General features: G+C 41.8%; 1 protein-coding gene and 1 pseudogene across 1 annotated transcript; both read right to left on the bottom strand.

Moving 5' to 3' along the window:
• Positions 1 to 6,271: 6,271 nt before the first annotated feature.
• On the bottom strand, positions 6,272 to 7,077 carry LOC137096010 (protein-L-isoaspartate(D-aspartate) O-methyltransferase pseudogene; annotated as a pseudogene).
• A 4,783-nt stretch (positions 7,078 to 11,860) lies between these two features.
• On the bottom strand, positions 11,861 to 21,153 carry LOC132766753 (uncharacterized). Its single transcript, XM_060761060.2, has 5 exons — positions 21,012 to 21,153; positions 19,626 to 20,015; positions 18,732 to 18,797; positions 15,490 to 15,614; positions 11,861 to 12,031 (listed from the first exon to the last, which is right to left on the bottom strand). Exons 1-5 carry the CDS (start codon positions 21,055 to 21,057, stop codon positions 11,861 to 11,863), a joined length of 798 nt encoding a protein of 265 aa, XP_060617043.2. The 5' UTR covers positions 21,058 to 21,153.
• Positions 21,154 to 21,375: the final 222 nt, after the last annotated feature.

Raw genomic sequence — 21,375 nt, 5'->3', positions numbered from 1 at the left:
TTTCTCTCTTTCTGAAAATGTATTACACAGTGCCCTCCCCCTCCAAAAAAAAACTTGGTGTCTTAGGACCTCATCAAAAAGGTTCATTGATTTGCTCTGCATTGGGGTGAATCCATGGACTCCTAGCAGGGGCGTGGAGATGCCACCGCTCCACACCACAAATCGCTTGTGTTACTGTGTCCTGCATCCCATTGCTGGGAAGGCAAGAAAAAGAACTTTATTTTTCTACCCCACTTCCATCTCCCCGAGGGGACTTGGAGCGGCTTACATGGGGCCAAGCCCAGGGCACCATACAATTAAAACAGAATAATAACCAGTTAAAATAGCATAAAACAGCATAAAGAGTAATAACAAACTCAGTTCTTGTGGGTTTTTTCGGGCTATATGGCCATGTTCTAGAGGCATTTCTCCTGACGTTTCGCCTGCATCTATGGCAAGCATCCTCAGAGGTGAGGTCTGCTGGAGCTGGGAAAAAAGGGGTTTATATATCTGTGGAATGACCAGGGTGAGACAAAGGGTGAGACTACATAGGGACCACCAAACGCAGCGCCCAAACAAGAATCCAGGAACATGAAAGGCACTGCAGACTACTCCAACCAGAGAAATCAGCCATAGCAGAGCACCTGATGAACCAACCTGGACACAGCATTTTATTTGAGAACACAAAAATGCTGGACCACTCTCACAACCACTATGTCAGGCTACACAGAGAAGCCATTGAAATCCACAAACATGTGGACAATTTCAACAGAAAAGAAGAAACCATAAAAATGAACAAAATCTGGCTACCAGTATTAAAAAATTCTAAAATTACAACAGCAAAAACAGCAGAGAGAAAAACAGGCAGGGACATCTAATCACCTTTCAAGAAGAGTTTGCTCCAGGCACAGTCAGCCCATTGTATGCTAATCAAGGTGGTCAGTTGAAAGATTCACACCTAGCCCAACTTACAAAAGCCCTTTGTCTCACCCTGGTCATTCCACAGATATATAAACCCCTTTTTTCCCCAGCTCCAGCAGACCTCACCTCTGAGGATGCTTGCCATAGATGCAGGCGAAACGTCAGGAGAAATGCCTCTAGAACATGGCCATATAGCCCGAAAAAACCCACAAGAACTGAGTGATTCCAGCCATGAAAGCCTTCGACAATACAGTAATAACAAACATCAAAGCAACAGCAGCAGACTAATTTTGGAGGAGGACGGGGGAAGAGGGAACTATGCGAACTGGTTTAAGGATAGGGTGGTTCAACGGTGGATAGAAACGTATAATAGCATAGGAACTAGCATGGAAACAGAGCAATTTAACAGGATCAATTCAGCTTAACTTAAAAATATGTATAGTAATGTGATATAGGAATTCAGATTCAGGTCATGATTCAGATCATGATACAAATCATTTCTCATAGGGGTCATCAGTCGAATGCACAGTGAAACAGCCATGTCTTTAATTCCTTACAGAATGTGGGTAGGGAGGGTGCCAGCCTAATCTCCCTGGGGAGGGAGTTCCAGAGACGAAGGGCCACCACCAAGAATGCCCTCTCCCTCATCCCCACCAACTGCACCTGAGATGGGAGTGGGAGCGAGAAAATAGCATCCCCGGAAGATCTTAAGGACCCTGTGGGCTTGTAGGGGAGGATGTGGTCTCGAAGATAGGCTGGTTCTGAACTGTTTAGAGCTTTATAGGTAATAACCTACACCTTGTATTGGGACCGGCAACTTATCGGCAGCTAGTGGAGCTGTTTAAAAAAGAGGGTTGACCGCTCCCTGTAATTTGCTCCAGTTAACAACCTGGCCACCTACCTTTGCACCAGCTGTAGTTTCCGAACCACCTTCAAGGGCAGCCCTATGTAGAGTGCATTACAGTAGTCCAATCTTGAGGTAACAACATTGTAATGGCAGGCCAATATGCCCGTCGTACACTGCTTCCTCTCTCTTTTTGGTATGGAGCCTGGCCAGAGGTTCCTGTGCATCATGAGAAGGGCTCCCTGCTGAAGAGGAGACGCAGTGTACGATGGGCAAATCGGCCCACCTGAAATGGGTCTAACTGTTGATTGTTACTGCCCATTGTTACTGCGATTGTGTTTACTGTAATGTTATTTTGTTACTGTATTTATATGTTTTTTAATGTAATTTTGATGATGTTGCTTGTTGTTTATGTTTTGGTTTTATTTTGCTGTAATATGTTGTCTGGGCTTGGCCCCATGTAAGCCACTCCGAGTCCCCATTGGGGAGATAGTGGTGGGGTATAAATAAAGATGATGATGATGATGATGATGATGATGATGATTATTGATGCACCAAATTATTATTGATGCACCAAATTACCATATATACTCGAATATAAGCCAAGCTTTTCTGACCTTTTGGGGGGCTGAAAAAGTTCACCTTGGCTTATATTCGAGCTAAGGTATAAGTCAGGGTGGGAGGCTGAGAGAAAAAAGCTCTGAAGCTAGCTGGCGTTCGGCTGCTGTTACTGCTGGTCTTCCTCCTCCAGCCCACACCATGTAGACACCAGTCAGGATAAGGGGAGGGGAGGAGGCACTTTGCACATACCCCAGGGCACCCTGTCTGTCTGTCTGAGTGTTTACTCCAGATTGTGTTGTCAGGGATGAGGAAGTGGATCATCCAAGCACCCAAAGAAACTCTTCCTGGTTGGCATTCACAATGTCCAGACCCAGCGAGAAGGAGAGGGAAGTTGAAAGGAGGCCACAAATGGTCCTACGGTCATCTCCGTGCATGTCCCCATTATATGACAAATATATTTGTCATATAATGGGGAAATGCATGGAGATGACCGTAAAATGCTTTTCATGCATTTTAAAAATGCTTTTCATAGCGTTCTATCATTGGATCAGCCAAGCCCAGTTTTCTGGATGGGGTGGAGCAATGAAGGGAGCCAATAACACAAGATGAAAGGCAAAGAGTGTAAGAGAAGTGACGTGTCTTGGGTGGGGGCAAGGGGAAGTGAATAGAAGCCGCTGAAAGTGGGAGGGAAAATGGCGGGCAAAGGGAAGAGAGATGGACAACGCAAGAATTCAGCTTTAAGGCAAACTGTAAGTTATGATAAAATACATAATAAAAATATTTTTAGTCATATACTATATTCAGTGGGATGGGGTCCACATGTAGATGCAAAAGGGGTCATAGAGGTCAAAAGTTTGTAGACCAGTGCCTTCAATATGAGTTTGATTGCCTCCTCCCATGTGAAGACTAATGTGACTTATAATCTACCATATCTGGAAGCAACTGGCATGTGGAAGGAAAGCTCACATGTTCCTGTGGCTGTTTGGCAGAGATCAGTGGTTGTTTCCTGTCATTCATTTCAGTGCTACTACATTCCTAATGTCTCTACATTGTTTCCAGGAAGGTGCTTTCACTGAGAAAGATGTAAGCCATGCATCACATGATAAAATGAATGGTTCTTAAAAGTGGTGAACTTCTGTGTTTCTCCAGCCCTCCTTCATCATCCCCATCCCAACCCTCATACTAAATGGTCAAAGGACATTTTAAACATTGTTTGTGTTTTAAATCCATTTTAACTGGACCCTCAACTTGCTTCTGACATCTATATAAATAAAAATGTAATGTTCGTTTGTGGGATTAACAGAACTCAAAAACCACTGGACGATTTGCCACCAAATTTGGACACAAGACACCTAACAACCCAATCTATGTTCTTCAATCAAAAAAATTGATTTTGTCATTTGGGAGTTGTACTTGCTGGGATTTATAGCTCACCTACCATCAAAGAGCATTCTGAACCCCACCAACGATGGAATTGAACCAAACCTAGCACACAGAACCTCCATGACCAACAGAAAATACTGGAAAGGTTTGGTGGGCAGTGTCCTTTGGTTTTGGAGTTGTAGTTCACCTACATCCAGAGAGCACTATGGACTCAAACAATGATGGACCAAACTTGATTACCTGAGATATGCCTATATTAACAAGAATCTCCTTCATGCCTCAATTGTTCCAGGTTTTCTGAACGACTCTACAGGAGAGCATGGCCAACCTTTTCAGAAAATGTGTATGCCTTTTTTCTATCATCTGGCTAACTTCCCATCAGGCTTTCATAAACGCTTGTGAACATCAACGTGAGTATGGAATTACATTTTCCTAAAATAAAATAAAATAAAATAGTTCAGGTAAGAATAGGCATGGTATACCATTCATACTTAGCTGGATTGCAATTTCCAACACGATTGCCCATTCGTTCAGCTTTCTAACACTGTTGGAAATACAGTAGAGCAGGGGTCCTCAAACTTTTTAAACAGATGGCCAGGTTAAAGTCCCTCAAAGTGTTGGAGGGCTGGATTATAATTTGAAAAAAAACATGAATGAATTCCTTTGCACACTGCACATATTGTATTTGTAGTGCAAAAACACTTAAAAACAATACAATAATTCAAATGAAGAACAATTTTAACAAATATAAACTTATTAGTACTTCAATGGGAAGTGTCAGCCTGCTTTTGGCTGATGAGGTAGGATTGTTGTTGTTGCTGTGTGCTGTCAAGTCGTTTCAGACTTAGGTTGACCCTGAGCATGGGCCAGGTAAATGACCTTGGGGGGGGGGGCATATCCGGCCCTCAGGCCCTAGTTTGAGGACCCCTGCAGTAGAGTCTCACTTATCATAGATTGAAAAAATGAACAAATTTATATGCACACTGCACATAACTTATTTGTGTAGGTAAAGGTTTCCCTTGACATTAAGTGTAGTAGCGTCTGACTCGGGTGTGGTGCTCATCTCCATTTCTAAGCCGAAGAGCCAGCGTTGTCTGTACACACCTCCAAGGGCATGACTGGATGGAGTGCTGTTACCTTCACGCAGAAGCGGTACCTATTGATCTACTCACAGAGTGCCAGAAGCTGGGCCTAATAGCGGGGAACTCACTCGCTCTATGGATTTGAACCGCCAACCTTTTGGCCAGCAAGTTCAGCAGCTCAGCGATTTAACCCACTGTGCCATCAGGGGCCTATTTGTAGTGCCAAAAAAAAACCCATGAAAGAACAATACAATATTTAAAATTACGAACAATTTAACCAACACAAACCTACCAGTATTGGCGGTTTCAATGGGAAGTGTGGGCCTGCTTTTGGCTGATGAGGTAGTCAAATTTATTAGGATTGTTGTTGCTGTTTACCTTCAAGTCATTTCAGACTTAGGGTGACCCTAAGTTTAGGGCAGAGTCCAGGTAAATGACCTTGGAGGACTACATCTGACCCAAAGACTTTAATTTGGGAACCCCTAGTCTGGAGTATTAATGGAGTATTATTACTGCTGACCAGCCTCAGATTAAAGTGCATATCTAGCTGTGCCCTAAGTCAAGAAATCTGGAAGCTGCAGGTGGATCAATGTCCAGAGAACCATATGATTATTAGTTGTGTTTCACAGAGAGCCACTGAATTCACACACAAAAGAACAGTCCTTGGGCGTTGTAAATGACATCTTCCTATCGGGCTTCCAGTGTAAGTTGTGCATACCTTCTGTTCCAGAGCTAAGGAGCTCTTGGGATTGCTATTCTCACCATCTCTTGCCATTAATCATGCAGTCTGAGACTTCTGAGGTGTGAAATTAAAGGCCCCTTCAGCACTGCCATGATTTGTTTTATTAGATTAAATTGTTAAAGTACAAGTTACATCCTGTATGTTGTTTTCACCAATAGAAGACCATGCAAAAAGATTTCCTCGGAGTATCAGGAAACCACATAAGGACTGCTTCCTTATTTATAAAAGGCATAGAGCACACAACTACCTTTTTGACTCTTGCAAACACAAGAGCATATTTGTAGTCTATGAAATAGAAAAGCCAGACTAATGCTAGTTCTTGACTGTGAGCCTATCATGTTGCTTGGTTTCCAAACTGCAGTTCTTGAAGTTAGATATTGAGTCCATTGTTAGCCTGAAAGAGAGATTTCTTAATTTCTCCCAAATGTTGATGCTATCTCAAATGCAAAGAGTCAATTCAAAAAAGCAGAACACTGTATTAGCACGTAAGGTAAAGGTAAAGGTAGTCCCCTGACATTAAGTCCAGTCATATCTGACTCTGGGGTGTGGTGCTCATCTCCATTTCTAAGCCGAAGAGCCAGCGTTGTCCGTAGACACCTCCAAGGTAATGTGGCCGGCATTACTGCATGGAGCGCCGTTACCTTCCCGCATGTTTTCGAACTGCTAGGTTGGCAGAAGCTAGGGCTGACAGCGGAAGCTCACACCGCTCCCCGGAATCGAACCTGCATGTGAATTCCTATTCCTTGCATAGTTCTCATAGGCTTTCCAAATATCCTTACAGACTTAAGTCTTTTAAAGTTCACCCTGAGGCCACTGTTTCTCCTTGTCTGTCAGAGGAACATATATCAGTCCCATCAGTTGCTTTTCCACAATCTGACCGTCTTTAGTCTTGTCATACTGCATCATAACCTGGTTTCCACCCTCGGGCCCAACTGGCAGGATGAGTCGTCCTCTGGGTTTCAGCTCATTGAGTAACGCCTTTGGTACCGTGGGGGCAGCTGTTCCAACATGGATGGCATCATAAGGGGCTTCTTCCAGATACCCCTTCCTGCCATCTCCAACTATAACTTTTACTCATCCAGAACTCAGCAAAGTTGGATCATCTTCCCTGACATTTCTGATGGATTCATGAACCAGCTCTTCAATGTGTTCAATGCTCACTGCTTTCCCTGTTGGGCCCACCATCCTAGCAAAGCAGGCTGTAAGATATCTACTTTCTGACCCTACATCCAGGGCTTTTGCTCCCTCCACTAACTGCTCCTTCAGTAACTCAAGGGCATGAGCATGCATGTGAGGTGCACTTATTGTAGCCTTGTACCCAATTGACTGAGGAGAATCCATATAGGGGAAATACTTGATATAATGAGCTCTGTCTGTGGCTACTAACACATCAAAAACGCGCTGAGACTTAATCACACCATTTTTGTAAAGGTTGTTGAGCAGCTCAGCGTGTGTCTTCCCGGTCGAGGTCCAAGCCATGGTTCTGGATAACAGAAGTCCCATGAGCAAGGTAGCAAGTGGCAACATACAGCTCATCACCCAAAAATGTCCTGGGGAGTCCTGGGTCTGCGCGGGCGCACAAGCTCCTTTGGGTTCACATCCTGCCCCTCTCACTGCCATATAATCCAGATTATCAAAGCAAATGATCCACATTATCTGATTTGAGTCTACACTGCCATATAATCAAGTTAAAATCAGATAATCTGGATGTTATGTAGCAGTGTAGAAGAGGCCAAAATCAGTGATTCCCTATCTCAGTTCTATTTTCAATTGTCTAACCTTTTTTGATTACCTTTTACAGCTGCCAGAAACAAACTCCTTTGTGTTTTCCATCCCTAGAACATAGGGGATGCAGTTCGTATGAAAAGACTGTGCAAGAAGGAGGCAGCTTAAATGTGAGCCTGAGCAACTTTGGAAATCTTCGTGATGTCTGTTTTTGGAATAGCTCAACGTCAAAATGGGACAGCGCCTGCCAATTTGTTGACGAAATCTGTGAGCCTCTCATTCCGAATTTCAACATGCATATCTCTGTGGAAAAGGAAACTTTGGTCATGTCGAATATGAAGGTAGAAAACAGCGGCTACTACAGGATTCTGGACCTGGATGGAGATTGCTTGGGAAGAAATGTCTCCGTGTTGGGTAAATGTCTATATGAAAGTGGATCTATAATTGTGCTTATAGAATAGACTGGGGATCCCCTGGTCCCTTCCGATGTTGTCGTGCTCCAGCTCCCATCCACTGTAATCAATATAGCAATTATTGCCAGGGGTGATGGTGACTGCAGTCCCCTCCACTGCACAAAGTTAGGTATGACATTTGGCCATTATTATTATTATTATTATTATTATTATTAATAGGGTTGTTGTAGGTTTTTCGGGCTATATGGCCATGTTCTAGAAGCATTCTCTCCTACGTTTTGACAATATAATAATAATAATAATAATAATAATAATAATCCTTCCCCTATCTCTGGAGGACTCGGGGTGGCTTACAACATAAAATAAGTGCAATTCAATAAAATACAAAAAATGGGGTAAACAAATTCCATGCAATCAGAGCCAACATGAAGAAGACACCATTCTATGTGTGCATTAATTCCATTATGAGATGAATGATCAAGGGTCTGGAGAACAAGCCCTATGAGGAGTGGCTTAAAGTGCTGGGCATATTTACCTGGCAGAAGAGAAGGCTGAGAGGAGACATAATGGCCATGTATAAATATGTGAAGAGAAGTATAGGGAGGAGAGCAAGCCTGTTTTCTGCTTCCCTGGAGACTAGGACGCAGAACAATGGCTTAAATCTACAGGAAATGAGATTCCACTTGAACATTAGGAAGAACTTCTTAACTGTGAGAGCTGTTCAGCAGTGGAACTCTCTGCTCTGGAATGTGGTGGAGGCTTCTTCTTTGGAGGCTTTTAAACAGAGGCTGGATGGCCATCTGTCGGAGGTGCTTTGAACGTGATTTACCTGCTTCTTGGCAGGAAAGTTAGATGAGATGTCCCACAAGGTCTCTTCCAGCTCTATGATTCTATGAATTATTGCTATACTGCCAGGAGTATGAGAGCCCCCCAAAAACAGATGGGGAGAAGAATATATATGTGAAACCAAAAAACTAAGTTTTCCAAACATTTAGTGACACACTTTTAAGACATGCATCATTTTGTGATACAGTCATTCAGTTTTACTAGAGGTTAAACCAACCCCTTATAACCTTATAAGAGATACAGACACATACATCTATATGTAATGTATGTGTCTGTATGTAATGTTCGTTTGTGGGATTACCATAACTCAAAAACCACTGGAGGAATTGACACCAAATTTGGACAGAATACACCTAACAACCCAATGAGTGACTATTTGGGAGTTGTAGTTTCTGGGATTAATAGTTCACCTACAATCAAAGAGTATTCTGAACTCCACCAATGATTGAATTGAACCACACAGGACTCCCATGACCAACAGAAAATACTGGAAGGGTTTGGTGGGCATTGACCTTGAGTTTGGGAGTTGTAGTTCACCCAGATTCAGAGAGCACTGTGGACTCAAACAACGATGGATCTGGACCAAACTTGGCATGAATACTCAATATGCTGAAATATGAACACAGATAGAGTTTGGGGAAAATAGATTTTGACATTTGGGAGTTGTAGTTGCTGGGATTTATAGTGCGCCTACAGTAAGAGAGCATTATGAGTTGGACTGGGTGGCCTTAAGGCTCCATTTCTCAACCTGGGGGTCAGGACCCCTGAGGGGTCATAAGGGGGTGTCAGAGGGGTCACTAAAGACCATCAGAAAACACAGTATTTTCTGTTGGTCATGGGGTTCTGTGTGGGAAGTTTGGCCCAATTCTATTGTTAGTGGAACTCAGAATGCTCTTTTGTAACTCCCAAATTACAAAATCAACCCCCCTCCCCCCACCACCACCACCTCACCAGTATTCAAATTTGGGTGTGTTGAGTATTTGTGCCAAATTTGGTTCAGTGAATGAAATTACATCCTGCATATTTACATTATGATTCATAACAGTAGCAACATAACAGTTATGAAGTAGCAATGAAAATAATTGTATGGATGGGGGTTACCACAACATGAGGAACTGTATTAAAGGGTCACAGCATTCGGAAGGTTGAGAATTACTGTTCTAGAGGCTTGATCATTTTATGTCTTTTTCTCCCTTTTACAGATTCTTCATCAAGGAACAGTGGGAGCCGCAATTTTTCCAATTGGGTAGTGATTCTCATTCCACTTGTGATTGCACTTGTGTTTTTGTGAATGTTTTTTTGTGGTGCATGTGAGGACAAAGACCTACATGGATTCAGCTTCCGTATTCTTTTTCCAGGAAGAAAGAATAAAAGGGGAAATGGACTTACTGTATATATCCATGTATAAGTCTAAAAAAATAGTCAAAATTAATCCAAAAAAAACTGGGTTAAATACTGCAGCTTTGCTCTTATCAGAGAATAAGCCATCTTCTCCTAGTACATTGGCAAAAGAAAAGAGCATAATCCACCCCAATTTCATACATTATGATTTATTGCATATTTGACCCTGTGTTCTTTTTTTCCCCCTCTATGTCTGTTCTTTTTTATATACAGACAATATTTTTGCAATAAAAAGGAAACCTGAAAGAATCATGTGCCTTTGTTTAAAGATGTTTTGTTCTGGATGTAAAACTCTAATTGAGAGCTTCGTCCTACCTACTTTCCACAAAATGGAGGTCATTGTTGAAGGCTTTCATGGCCACAATCACTGGGTTTCTGTGAGTTTTCCAGGCTGTATGGCCGTGTTCCAGAAGCATTCTCTCCTGACGTTTCGCCCACATCTATGGCAGGCATCCTCAGAGGTTGAGGGGTCTGTTGGAAACTAGACAAGTGAGGTTGTATAACTGTGGAATGTCCAGGGTGGGAGAAAGAACTCTTGTCTGCTTGAGGCAAGTGTGAATGTTGCAAATGGCCACCCTGATTAGCATTTAATGGTCTTCAAAGCCTGGCAGTTAAAATGGTGTCAAACTGCATTAATTTTAGAATGTAGATGTACTGTTGGAATCTGTAAGTACTTCAGTGTGACTTTATAGTAAACTTCTAGAGGAAAATGGTCATAGAGTTGCACTGGATGGCCAGAGATTCTTAAGGTAAAGGTAAAGGTTTCACCTTGACATTAAGTCTAGTCATGTCCGATACTTGGGGGGGGGGGGGCGATGCTAATCTCCAATTCCAAGCTAAAGAGCTGGCGTTGTCCATAGACACCTCCAGGGTCATTTGGCCAGCATGACTGCATGGCGCACCATTACCTTCCCACAGAAGCAGTACCTATTGATCTACTCACATTTTTATGTTTTCGAACTGCTATGCTGGCAGAAGCTGGGGCTAACAGCGGGAGCTCATCCCACTCCCCGGATTTGAACCAAACCTTTTGGTCAGCAATTTCAGCAGCTCAGTGGATTAACCCGCTGTGCCACCGGGGGCTCCAGAGATTCCCAAACAAGTCCACAAATAATACTATGTAACATGATTTATGATTCTGGGTTATAAATGTCATTTCCTAATTGGTTCTATCATGAAAACATGAAAAAGATTTATTAAACTGCAAAACTCCTGAATCACATTTTGCTATAGTTTTCCAATGAATATCTCATAGAGTCTCAACCAATTCAAGATAGTTTGTGGCAGCCACAAAAACAAAGGTTCTGGAATTTAACAACTACTTTCAAAGCAATTACCACACAATTAAACAGGACATAACACTTTCAAACCAGGAACAGATTTTTTCTCAAATTTTGTTACATACTGTAATCAAATCTGTAAAAGTTGAACCTAAAAAAATAAGATTAATTGCACATTATAGCCCATCTATGCCATCCTATTGCATTACAGGATTCACAATCTCCTCCTTGCCCAGTATTTTACAACTAGTCCTGTCAAAGCAGAATTTACCTGTGCTTCAGTGAATAGACAATTGCCATTTTTGTATCGTTGTATGTATATCAACATACCAGCAAGACTGCTTCAACCTAGTTCAACTCATTTGTTAAATACATCCTTGATTTGGTTTGCTGGAACTGGTGGGATATTATACTATTCTATTCTATAGGTGGTACCCCGTGGCTGAGTGTGATTGTCTTTCAAGAGCAAAGTCTTAGTGGTGGGTCCATAAGTGACTGTAGAAACCTATTCTGGATCTACATGGTCTTTGATTTCCTGGTGGAAGGAGGTCATGACAAGGGTTTGTTTGACATGCTTTCTACATTTTAAAACATCTGGAGGGTACCTGGGTGGGGAAGTTGATATAAGCATGTATCTGGAAAACTCAGCAATACAACATAGTCTGTTATAAAAACCAGGAAGATCAGCGGCCAATGATACCATGTAATTCATCTGACCCTGGCATTTTCACAAACATGGAGGGGTTGCGTGGCAAAGGAGGAAAGCTGCATTCCATTCCAATTGGGGATGAGATTGTCTCTCTTCCATCTCCGGCTGATGTCTTTTTATCCATGCAATAAGTAAAGGAAATATTCTGTGGAAAGGAAGAAGAACTCTTAATTGACATGGATATTAGAGGGGCTGATCCTAGACCAGCAAAGAGTAGAAATCCCTTGCCTCATTTCCTCCCTTGTTCCTAAAAAGATTAGGAACAAAATCCCACATGCTGAAACCAATTATAAAGGATAGGGGGATGATTTGTTAGCAACTCCCAGAAGCTGACACCACTTGTAATGGTCTATTAACAAAATCCCAATAACTTGTAATGGAATGTGGCTTAGGTAATGTAAAATCAAAAGCTGAAAAGCTAAAACAATCTTCTGGCCGAAAACCTTTCAAAAGAACACTGGCCACCACCACAATTAAAAGAAATATTTAGCCCTTGTCTTGAGGTATCTTTAGGCTAGAATGAGCTGGATTTGCACTCAGGCTTTGTTCTCTGGGGTAACACTGAAGAGATTCCTTTTTAAAATACATGCTGCCATCATTTAACCTTGATTTCTTCTATAAACTGCTTGGAATTTCTCACACAGAGGCACACTGAGGCAGTGATTGTGAACAAAGAACAATGTTGTTTATTTGAGAGAACTTGAACAAAACAGACTTTAAGCTTAGCTGTTTCAATGTTGAATAAAGCATATGATTTCTTTAAATAATTCAAAACTTAGTTGCAAATAACACTCCCCTTTCCCTCCAGAAATTACTGACAGGATTCCTCCTTGCCTAGTAATCCTAAACTCCACATAGACAGTCCTTTCCTTTTTGGATCTGTCTCTCTACTCCCCCAGCTATGCTTCCCAATAGCTTTAATCTTCTCACTAACTAACTCTGCTGACTAACTGACCAACTTCAGTCTTCTCTAACTCTGTTTCTTTAACACACACTCTCCCTGACTCCTCTCTCCTTCTTCATTGGCACACAGACCCTAACTGAGCTGTGAGGTTTTAAAATGCACCCTTAAAGTCATTTTGTTTCCTTTTCTCAAGTTAAGCTCCGCCCACTCTCTCCCAGCCGATCACAAACCCCCCTCATTTCCCTCCAAGCTGCTCCTAAGCACGCCGCCTCCAGGAAATGAGATTCCAAGATGGATGCCCCTAGGCACCCTGCTAAAATGGCTGCTGAACTTCCTGGGCCTACTTTTCTGAGATTTTCCTAGCCTAATAGGTAGGGAATACATCATACCTGTGTTAAAATAATAACTGGCATTCTTTATGGCAGTTATGGATAGGGTAATCTATTTGTAACTGCTTCTTCTTAAGGAAGACCATGTAGTCACAATTGTGGAAGTAGTCCAACCATTCCATATTTCCATTGTCTTCCTAAATATGATCTTAACAGCTTATTGTACTGAAAAAAAATATGCACTCAGGGTACCAATAGGAATAAGAACCAAGGCAGTGACACCTCCAACCCATCCCCTGTTTGGATATCAGCCAGCAAGCCAACTACTTAAATCAAGTAATAGTTTTCTAAGATCTACAGAGACACTCAATGGAACACCTCAGCAAGTGAGAGTCCAAAAGTGGCAGGCTCAAACCCAGAACCTCAATCAATGGCTGATACCAAATGAGAGACTCCCTCCTGGGCACACAGAAACCTGGGCAACTTGAAAGGCACTGAACAGACTGCACTCTGGCACCACGAGATGCAGAGCCTACCTTAAGAAATGGGGCCACAAAGTGGAGTCCACGACATGCGAGTGTGGAGAAGAGCAAACCTCAGACCACTGATTACAATGCAACCTGAGCCCTGCCACATGCACACTGGAGGACCTTCTTATAGCAACATCAGAGGCACTCCAAGTGGCCATCTACTGGTCAAAGGGCATTTAATAGAATGCCAAGTTTGCAAACTTTGTGTTTTTTTGTTTTTAAATACAATACAACTGTTTGGTTCTCTCCTGATATGATAAATAAATAAGGGTACCAATATTAGAGAAATGTTGCAACATATAAGATAAATTGTAAATGAGCCCATAAGCATTGCTGACCATTTGAACCCCTGACATAAAATTGTAATTTAGGATGGAATTTTGTACTCAGATTAATTCATTATTATTACATTTGTGATTCAATGTAAATGTATTTATTCCTCCAACTATTGACTGTTAAAGGGTGTACACATTTTGGGGAACATCCTGTATATGATAAGAAGGAAAAATCATTTCCAAAAGGAGGAGCCATGTCCGTCTGTTGTAGATAAAGCAATGAAGAGTCCTGTGACACCTTTAAGACAAATGAGCTTGAGCTGCCATGGCAACAGAGGCGGCCCTAGGTAATTTTCAACGGTAAGCAAACAGTATTTTGGCGCCCCCCCCCCCCCCAACAAATCATTGATATATATTTTCTGTTCGTCATGGGAGTTGTGTGTGCCATATTTGGTTCAATTCCATCATTGGGGGAATTCAGAATGCTCTTTGATTGTAGGTGAACTATACATCCCAGTAACTACAACTCGCATATGTCAAGGTCTATTTTCCCCCAAGAGCGCCTCAAGAGCGCCTCTGGGCAAAATCAACTATACTGTGAATGCTTACTTTGTGTAATGGGTTGAGCCGCCCCTGCATGGCAACATCCTATGGACTACTTTAATTGGCAACTTAGGGAGGAGGAGGAATTCTTCACCTGAGAGCATCACTGCCCACCCAAATTACAAGTTTCAGGAATTCAGGGGAGGGAGACAAGGTCAATCAAAGTGGAATCAAGGTGCTGCAAGTGTATTGTGTGAAGAAGCCCTGAGAGCCACCATCTGTACAATTTAGATGCAATTGTAAGAGCAACATTAACAAGAACAAAAACAACAAGAACAGAATCTATACCAAACATCTACCTGCTCCACAATTATGAACCAATGACTCTCATTGGAGGTCCCTCAAGCAGGAGTTAGATACAGTGGGTCCCTTCCAATCCAACTGCAACTGATACATAATGTCCTTGATTCTGTGATTATGTGAGAGGAAGCCACAGGGAGGAGGGAGCAAGCTTGTTTTCTGTTTCCCTGGAGACTAGGACGCGGAACAATGGCTTAAAACTACAAGAAAGGAGATTCCACCTGAACATGAGGAAGAACATGGTGGTTGAAAAACCACCATGTTCTTCACCATGAAGAACATGGTGGTTTTTCATAAAATCTGAATGCCATTATGACATAATTGATGTATGTGCTTGTTGCATTTTTAAATGTTGTTATTCCCTGCCTTCCTCCATGAGGAGAGGTAGGAAATAAATACATCATTATTACCATCATCATTATTTAAAAGGTGAATTATCATGCTGCAAAAAGAAAGGGAAAGGCCTTAAGAATCTGTGCATCGCCCCAGGACCATATTTTGCCCATCTCAGCTTTTTTTTAATACTGCCAACCATATCTGTACCAGTGTTCTTCTAAGTGTACAACATGTAAATGTTGCCCTAAAGGTCCCCACTGTGGAGTAAAAGGGAAGTGTAAAACAATATGTCTCAGGCAGAAAAAAGAAAGTGATAATTCACGCACCTCAGCTATTATCACTCCAAGGAGAAGGAGGATCAGGCCAGCTAAACTTAGTTGGATGATGTTTGGCACCGTATGGTCTCTGGTATTTGTTGCCTTCACTGATGAAACAGAGACTTCCACATCCACTGCAGAGAAGAGATTAGTGTCTGCATCAATACCATTATCATTTTCTTCTTCTTCCTGTTCCTCTCCTGCTGAAGGCATGGCATCATCATCAATACTACTTTATTAATGCAGTGTACAATTTTCTAGGCATTTGTAGATCCCCCAATGTGGCTTGATAGACAATTTCTGGAGGACCATCAAATTGCATAGGAGGATTAACAAATGCATAGAAATCTCTAAGTCCTCCAATGCAACTTGTAAGTCAACTACTAGTAGACCATAGAGTCATGCTGAAAGATCTAGAGATTCGTTCAGAGAACATATTAAACAAATCTGCAAATAATCAAATTCACAGAGGTTAAACCCACAAATGGGGAAGGTCTGAGATAGGATAGGCTTCTTCAAGGAGATCCACAGAGAGAGCTATAATAATAATAATAATAATAATAATAATAACAACAACAACAACAACAACAACAGACTAGAACAGACTGAACCAGAAGAAAATGTGGAGCTTTTGCAAGAATTTGAAGAACCAGCACTTGAAGCACTTGTTGAACTATCAGGAACATTGACAGCAAGACAACAAGAGCTCAGAGATAAAATCATGGCCCATGCTGTATCAAATGCAATAAGAAAGCAACTCCCAAGTTTGAAAACAGTACTTAAGAGACAACTGGCACCTCTCATGAAGGATGTGAATACATTACTTTCTACTGTAGAAATAACATCAATTGAACAAACACATCAGTTTGCCTACAGTACAGCAGTGATAGTAACAGAAGAGCTCGGGCTCCTACAACCAATGCAGCCTCCAAGAAAACTGAATGGAAAACCAAAATGGAAGGTCAGGTTGGAGCTGAAAATCAAAAATCTACGATCAGATGCAAGTAACCTGAAAAATATGAAGGCGAACAAATTGAATAATGACAAAATCAAGCAATATCTGATCAGAAAGTACTGGCTGAACACCAGAAAAATTGAAGAAGCTTTAGAAATCATGAAAGAACAAATTACAGCAACAGCCAGGAAAATTGAAAGATATGATGCCAGAATCATTCAGTACAGACAAAATCAACTATTTCAATCAGACCAAAGATGATTCTACCAGAGTCTGAACCAAACAACAGATACGGTAGTCATAAAGCCTGAGAAAACTGAAACAACTAAGTTTTATATAGAACTCTGGGAAAATAATAAGAACTACAACAAAAATGCTGGGTGGATAAAGGAGTTTGAAGAAAAATTCTCACAGAACAAAACGGAACAGATTGAAATAACAACTGGGAAAACATATCTGATACAAAAGGATGCAGCTAAAGGAGCAGCACCAGGAAACTACAGGCCAATATCATGTCTACCCACTATGTTTAAACTATTGACTGGCACACCATAGCTGACAAAATTCAAGATTACCTTGAAGAAAATAACATCTTCTCAAATGAACAGAAAAGCAACAAATGAAAAACCAGTTATTAATTGACAAAACGATTCTGGAGAACTGCAAAAGCTGAAAAACAAATCTTCACATGACGTGGATTGACTACAAAAAAGCCTTTGACTCATTCCCACACAGTTGGATCATCAAGTGCCTAGGCACCATCAGGATTTGTAAAAACGTTGGCACTGAAGAAGGGAAAATAATTGAAAGTGAGGGCATAAATATAACCAATGGCCAAACAATAAAGTGTCACCAGCCAGAGGCTTATAAATATCTGGGCATACTACAGCTGGATAACATCAAACATGAACACTTGAAACCTGTGGTCAGCAAAGAATACATTCAAAGGGTCAGAAAAATTCTCAAAAGCAAGCTCAAGGGAGGCAATACCATCAGGGCCATAAACACCTGGACCATACCTGTCATAAGATATACTGCTGGCATCATAAACTGGACACAGGCAGAACTGGACAATTTGGCCAGAAAAACAAGAAAACTCATGACCATTCATAATTCATCACATCCTCGCAGTGATGTTCACCAGCTCTATCTGCCTAGAAAGTCTGGTGGCAGAGGACTTTTACAAGTAAAACAAGCAGTCGAAGAAAAAAACACGCCCTGGCAGAATTTGTCAAGGAATGCCAAGAACCTGCTTTAATTGAAGTCAGTAATCAGAAACTTCTCAAAGCACAGCAAACAAAGAGTCAGTACAAAAAAACTACACCCCAAACCAGAGCTGACAGCTGGTACAACAAAGCATTGCATTGGCAGTTCCTTGACAAAATTGAAGGAAAAGTTGATTTGGTTATGACTCAAAAATTGAACACTGAAGAAGGAGACAGAAGGCCTGATTCTTGCAGCCCAGGAACAAGCCATCAGAACCAATGCAATTAAGGCCAGGATCGAAAAATGAGCAGGTGACCCGAAATTCAGACTGTGCAAGGAAGCTGATGAAATCATGAACCATATCCTCAGCTGTTGCAAGAAAATCACACAGATGGACTACAAACAGAGGCACAACTCTATGGCCCAAATGATTCACTGGAACTTATGTCACAAATACCACCTACCAGCAGTAAAGAATTGGTGGGATCATAAACCTGCAAAGGTAGTGGAAAATGAACACGCAAAAATACTGTGGGACTTTCGAATCCAGACAGACAAAGTTTTGGAACACAATACAACAGGCATCACGATTGTGGAAAAGAAAAACGTTTGGATTATTGATGTTGCCATACCAGATGACAGTCGCATTGAGGAAAAACAACAGGAAAAACTCAGCCATTATCAAGACCTCAAAATTGAACTGCTAAGGCTCTGGCATAAACCAGTACAGGTGGTCCCAGTGGTCATTGGCGCAGTGGGTGCCGTGCCAAAAGATCTCAGCCAGCATTTGGAAACACTAAACATTAACAAAATCACGATCTGTCAACTGCAAAAAGCCACCTTACTTGGATCTGCGTGCATTATTCGAAAATACATCACACAGTCCTAGATGTTTGGGAAATGTTCAACTTGTGATTTTATGATATGAAACCCAGCATATAGATCTCGTTTGCTGTGACATACTATGCTTTTGTGTCAATAATAATAATAATAATAATAATAATAATAATTGCTGTGGACTCATCTTGTTGTGTTTCAAATAATAACACTTTATTTATATTCTGCCCTTCTTATCCTGAAGGGGACTTACTTGAGACAAATGTCAGTAATGGACTCCTGGTGGAACTTTCAGTCTGATTGCTTGAAGAACTATATTCTGCTGGGAAGAAGGAAGAAAAGATGGAGATAAATATATGGCTAGGGTTAACCACACTCCTCAACATCATGGTTTGGGGGTAGGAGCTTCAACTGAGATGATGATGATGATAGATAGATAGATAGATAGACAGATAGATAGAGATCTAAATCGAAGTCAAAGCAACACCAAGTGAACTAGGGCCATGCAGAAGAGAAGAATATCCTACATGTCTTCATTACATCCTGGTTGGACTACTATAATGTGATCTACATAGGGCTGCCTTTGGAAAGTGCCCAGAAAATTCAGTTGGTCCAAAGAGGAGCCAGGGTACTAAATGGGGCTGAAAGGACAACTCCTCTGTTGCAACAACTCCACTGGTTGACACATAGCTGATACGTTTCCAGTCCCAATTCAAAGTGCAGGTCATCACCTATAAAGCCCTGAATGGCTCGGGCCCTGCCTATCCTTGTGACCGAATCCCCTGATTGCCAGTCTTCACCCCCAGAGAACCCCATAAAGGCATCACTAGTTGTTGGCTCCTCAGTCAGCAAGTTCAGCAGCTCAGTGGTTTAACCCACTGTGCCACCGGGGGCACATTACCACTCTGTTTTTCCTGTCATTTCACTGTCATAGTAATCTTTGAAAGACGAGAGAAGGGCTTCTCCTGAAGATCTCAGGGCTGGACAGTTTTGTACAAGGGGGTGTAGTCAGCCAAATAGCCTGGACCTGAACTGTTTAGGGGTTCAAAGGTCATAACCAGCACTTTGAATTGTGCCCAGAAACAGACTGGCAGTCAGAGGAGTTCATCATCATCACCATCACCATCATCCCATCAAGCTTTCTCACCTTTGGTCACCATTAGGTTGATGTTGGCTGATATCTTCCTGCCCAAAGTCAGCAACGTGATGGAATAAATCCCAGAATCTTCAACTCTTACATCCTGGATCATCAGTGACACATCATCTGAAGACACTTCTGCTCGATGTTTGTATCCCTCTGTCTTTTCAATTCTGATCTTACAGGAGTCCCTCCAACGTTGGTTTGTCCCATTTGTCTTGCAGTTATCAGCCATGAGAATCAGCACCAACTCGGAGCCAGTGACAAAATACCATCGTATCTGGAAATAATTTGGCAGTGATGTTGGATGGCTCAGTAAGGCAGAGAGCCAGACTGTATTTCTGGCTGGAATGGAAACTGAGGATTTGGGCACAGTCAACATGAAGGCTCCAGTAGGACCTGGGAGAAAAGACAATAATACTTAGTAAGGCAGGAGGCAATAGGGAAAGAGGAAAGCCACACTCCAGATGGATAGACTCAACCAAGAAAGCCATGACCCTCAGTCTGCAAGATATGTGAAAACAGAGGGATTTGGTGGTCTCAAATTCATAGGGTTTCTGCAAATCAAAGTTAACTTGAAGGCAATCAAACAACAAAAATAAGCATGTGTTATTTCATACAAATATTCTATTGCTTGTTACAATCTACCTTTGAGGAGTCTTTACATTGTAAAGCAACGAAGGGCCTTGACATTTCACCATTTCTATGATTCTATTTTTACTGCCTAAGAAACAAGTTAAGGAATTTTGGATTCATAGTTTTAAATTGCAAATCCCATGATTTCATCAGATGGGACTTTACCATTTAAAGTGGAACAGATAATTGTGGGTTGTGAAATGGTTTCAAAGACGAGTAGTGTCCTTCTGTTGTACTAAAGCTACAGAAAGCCCTGTGACACTGTGGATACTTGCTACTGTTGGCTATACACAAAGCTTCCCAAGGCTTGGGGCAGAGCCATTTTCTATCTTAAGGAAGTCAGCCCATATAATCTACTTAGGACCCTTCCAGACAGGCCCTATATCCCAAGATCTGATCCCAGTTTTTCTGTTTATCCCGTATTATTTGGCAGTGTAGACTCATATAATCCAGTTTAAAACTGAAAACCTGGGATCAAATCCTGGGATATTGGGCCTGTCTGGAAGGGCCCTGTGACAGTCCCAAAGCAACTCAGTAGTTTTAAAGCTTAGCGGAAACTATACTTGGGTGTCCCAAGTCTCAGTTGGACACTCTGATCACTGCAGAATAACTACTGTCCTCCACCTGTCATCTTCTGTTGTGTGTCCCCTGCAGATTAAATAGTACCATCCAGAGAAACCCCTGCAGCATGTCACGTCAGATTCACAATATTTTTCTAAGTCTAGAGAAGTATCTCTGCATGCGAGTCCCTTTACTCACCTACCAGCATCAGATAGAACCACAGTTTTGCCATTGTGATGTCCATTCTCCACTGCTTCTGCTGGAGACTGTGTTTTGCTGTGCTGCTATCTCAACAATCTTCCTTTTGACATTCACGTGCTCCCTCCAAGGGAAGTTCGATGGAGCCAGGACTCCTGGCTGGGTCACTCTTGGTTCTGCTTTAAATGGTAAACAAGTTTGAAAAGAGAAACAATTTTTTTGGTTAGGCAAATGGCAACTCAAGGAGATGATTGAGTGGGTTTGATGGAGCCCCAAACAAGTTGTCTTCCTAGAATTATATAAACATAGTGATGCCAAGGACTATCTAACCCAGTGGTTCTCAACGTTCCTAATGCCGCGACCC

The sequence above is a fragment of the Anolis sagrei genome, chromosome 2 (assembly GCF_037176765.1).
Source record: "Anolis sagrei isolate rAnoSag1 chromosome 2, rAnoSag1.mat, whole genome shotgun sequence".
NCBI classification, from domain to species: Eukaryota; Metazoa; Chordata; class Lepidosauria; order Squamata; family Dactyloidae; genus Anolis; species Anolis sagrei.
The sequence above is the reverse complement of the archived record's forward strand: the minus strand, read 5'-3'. Positions and strand labels throughout refer to the sequence as shown.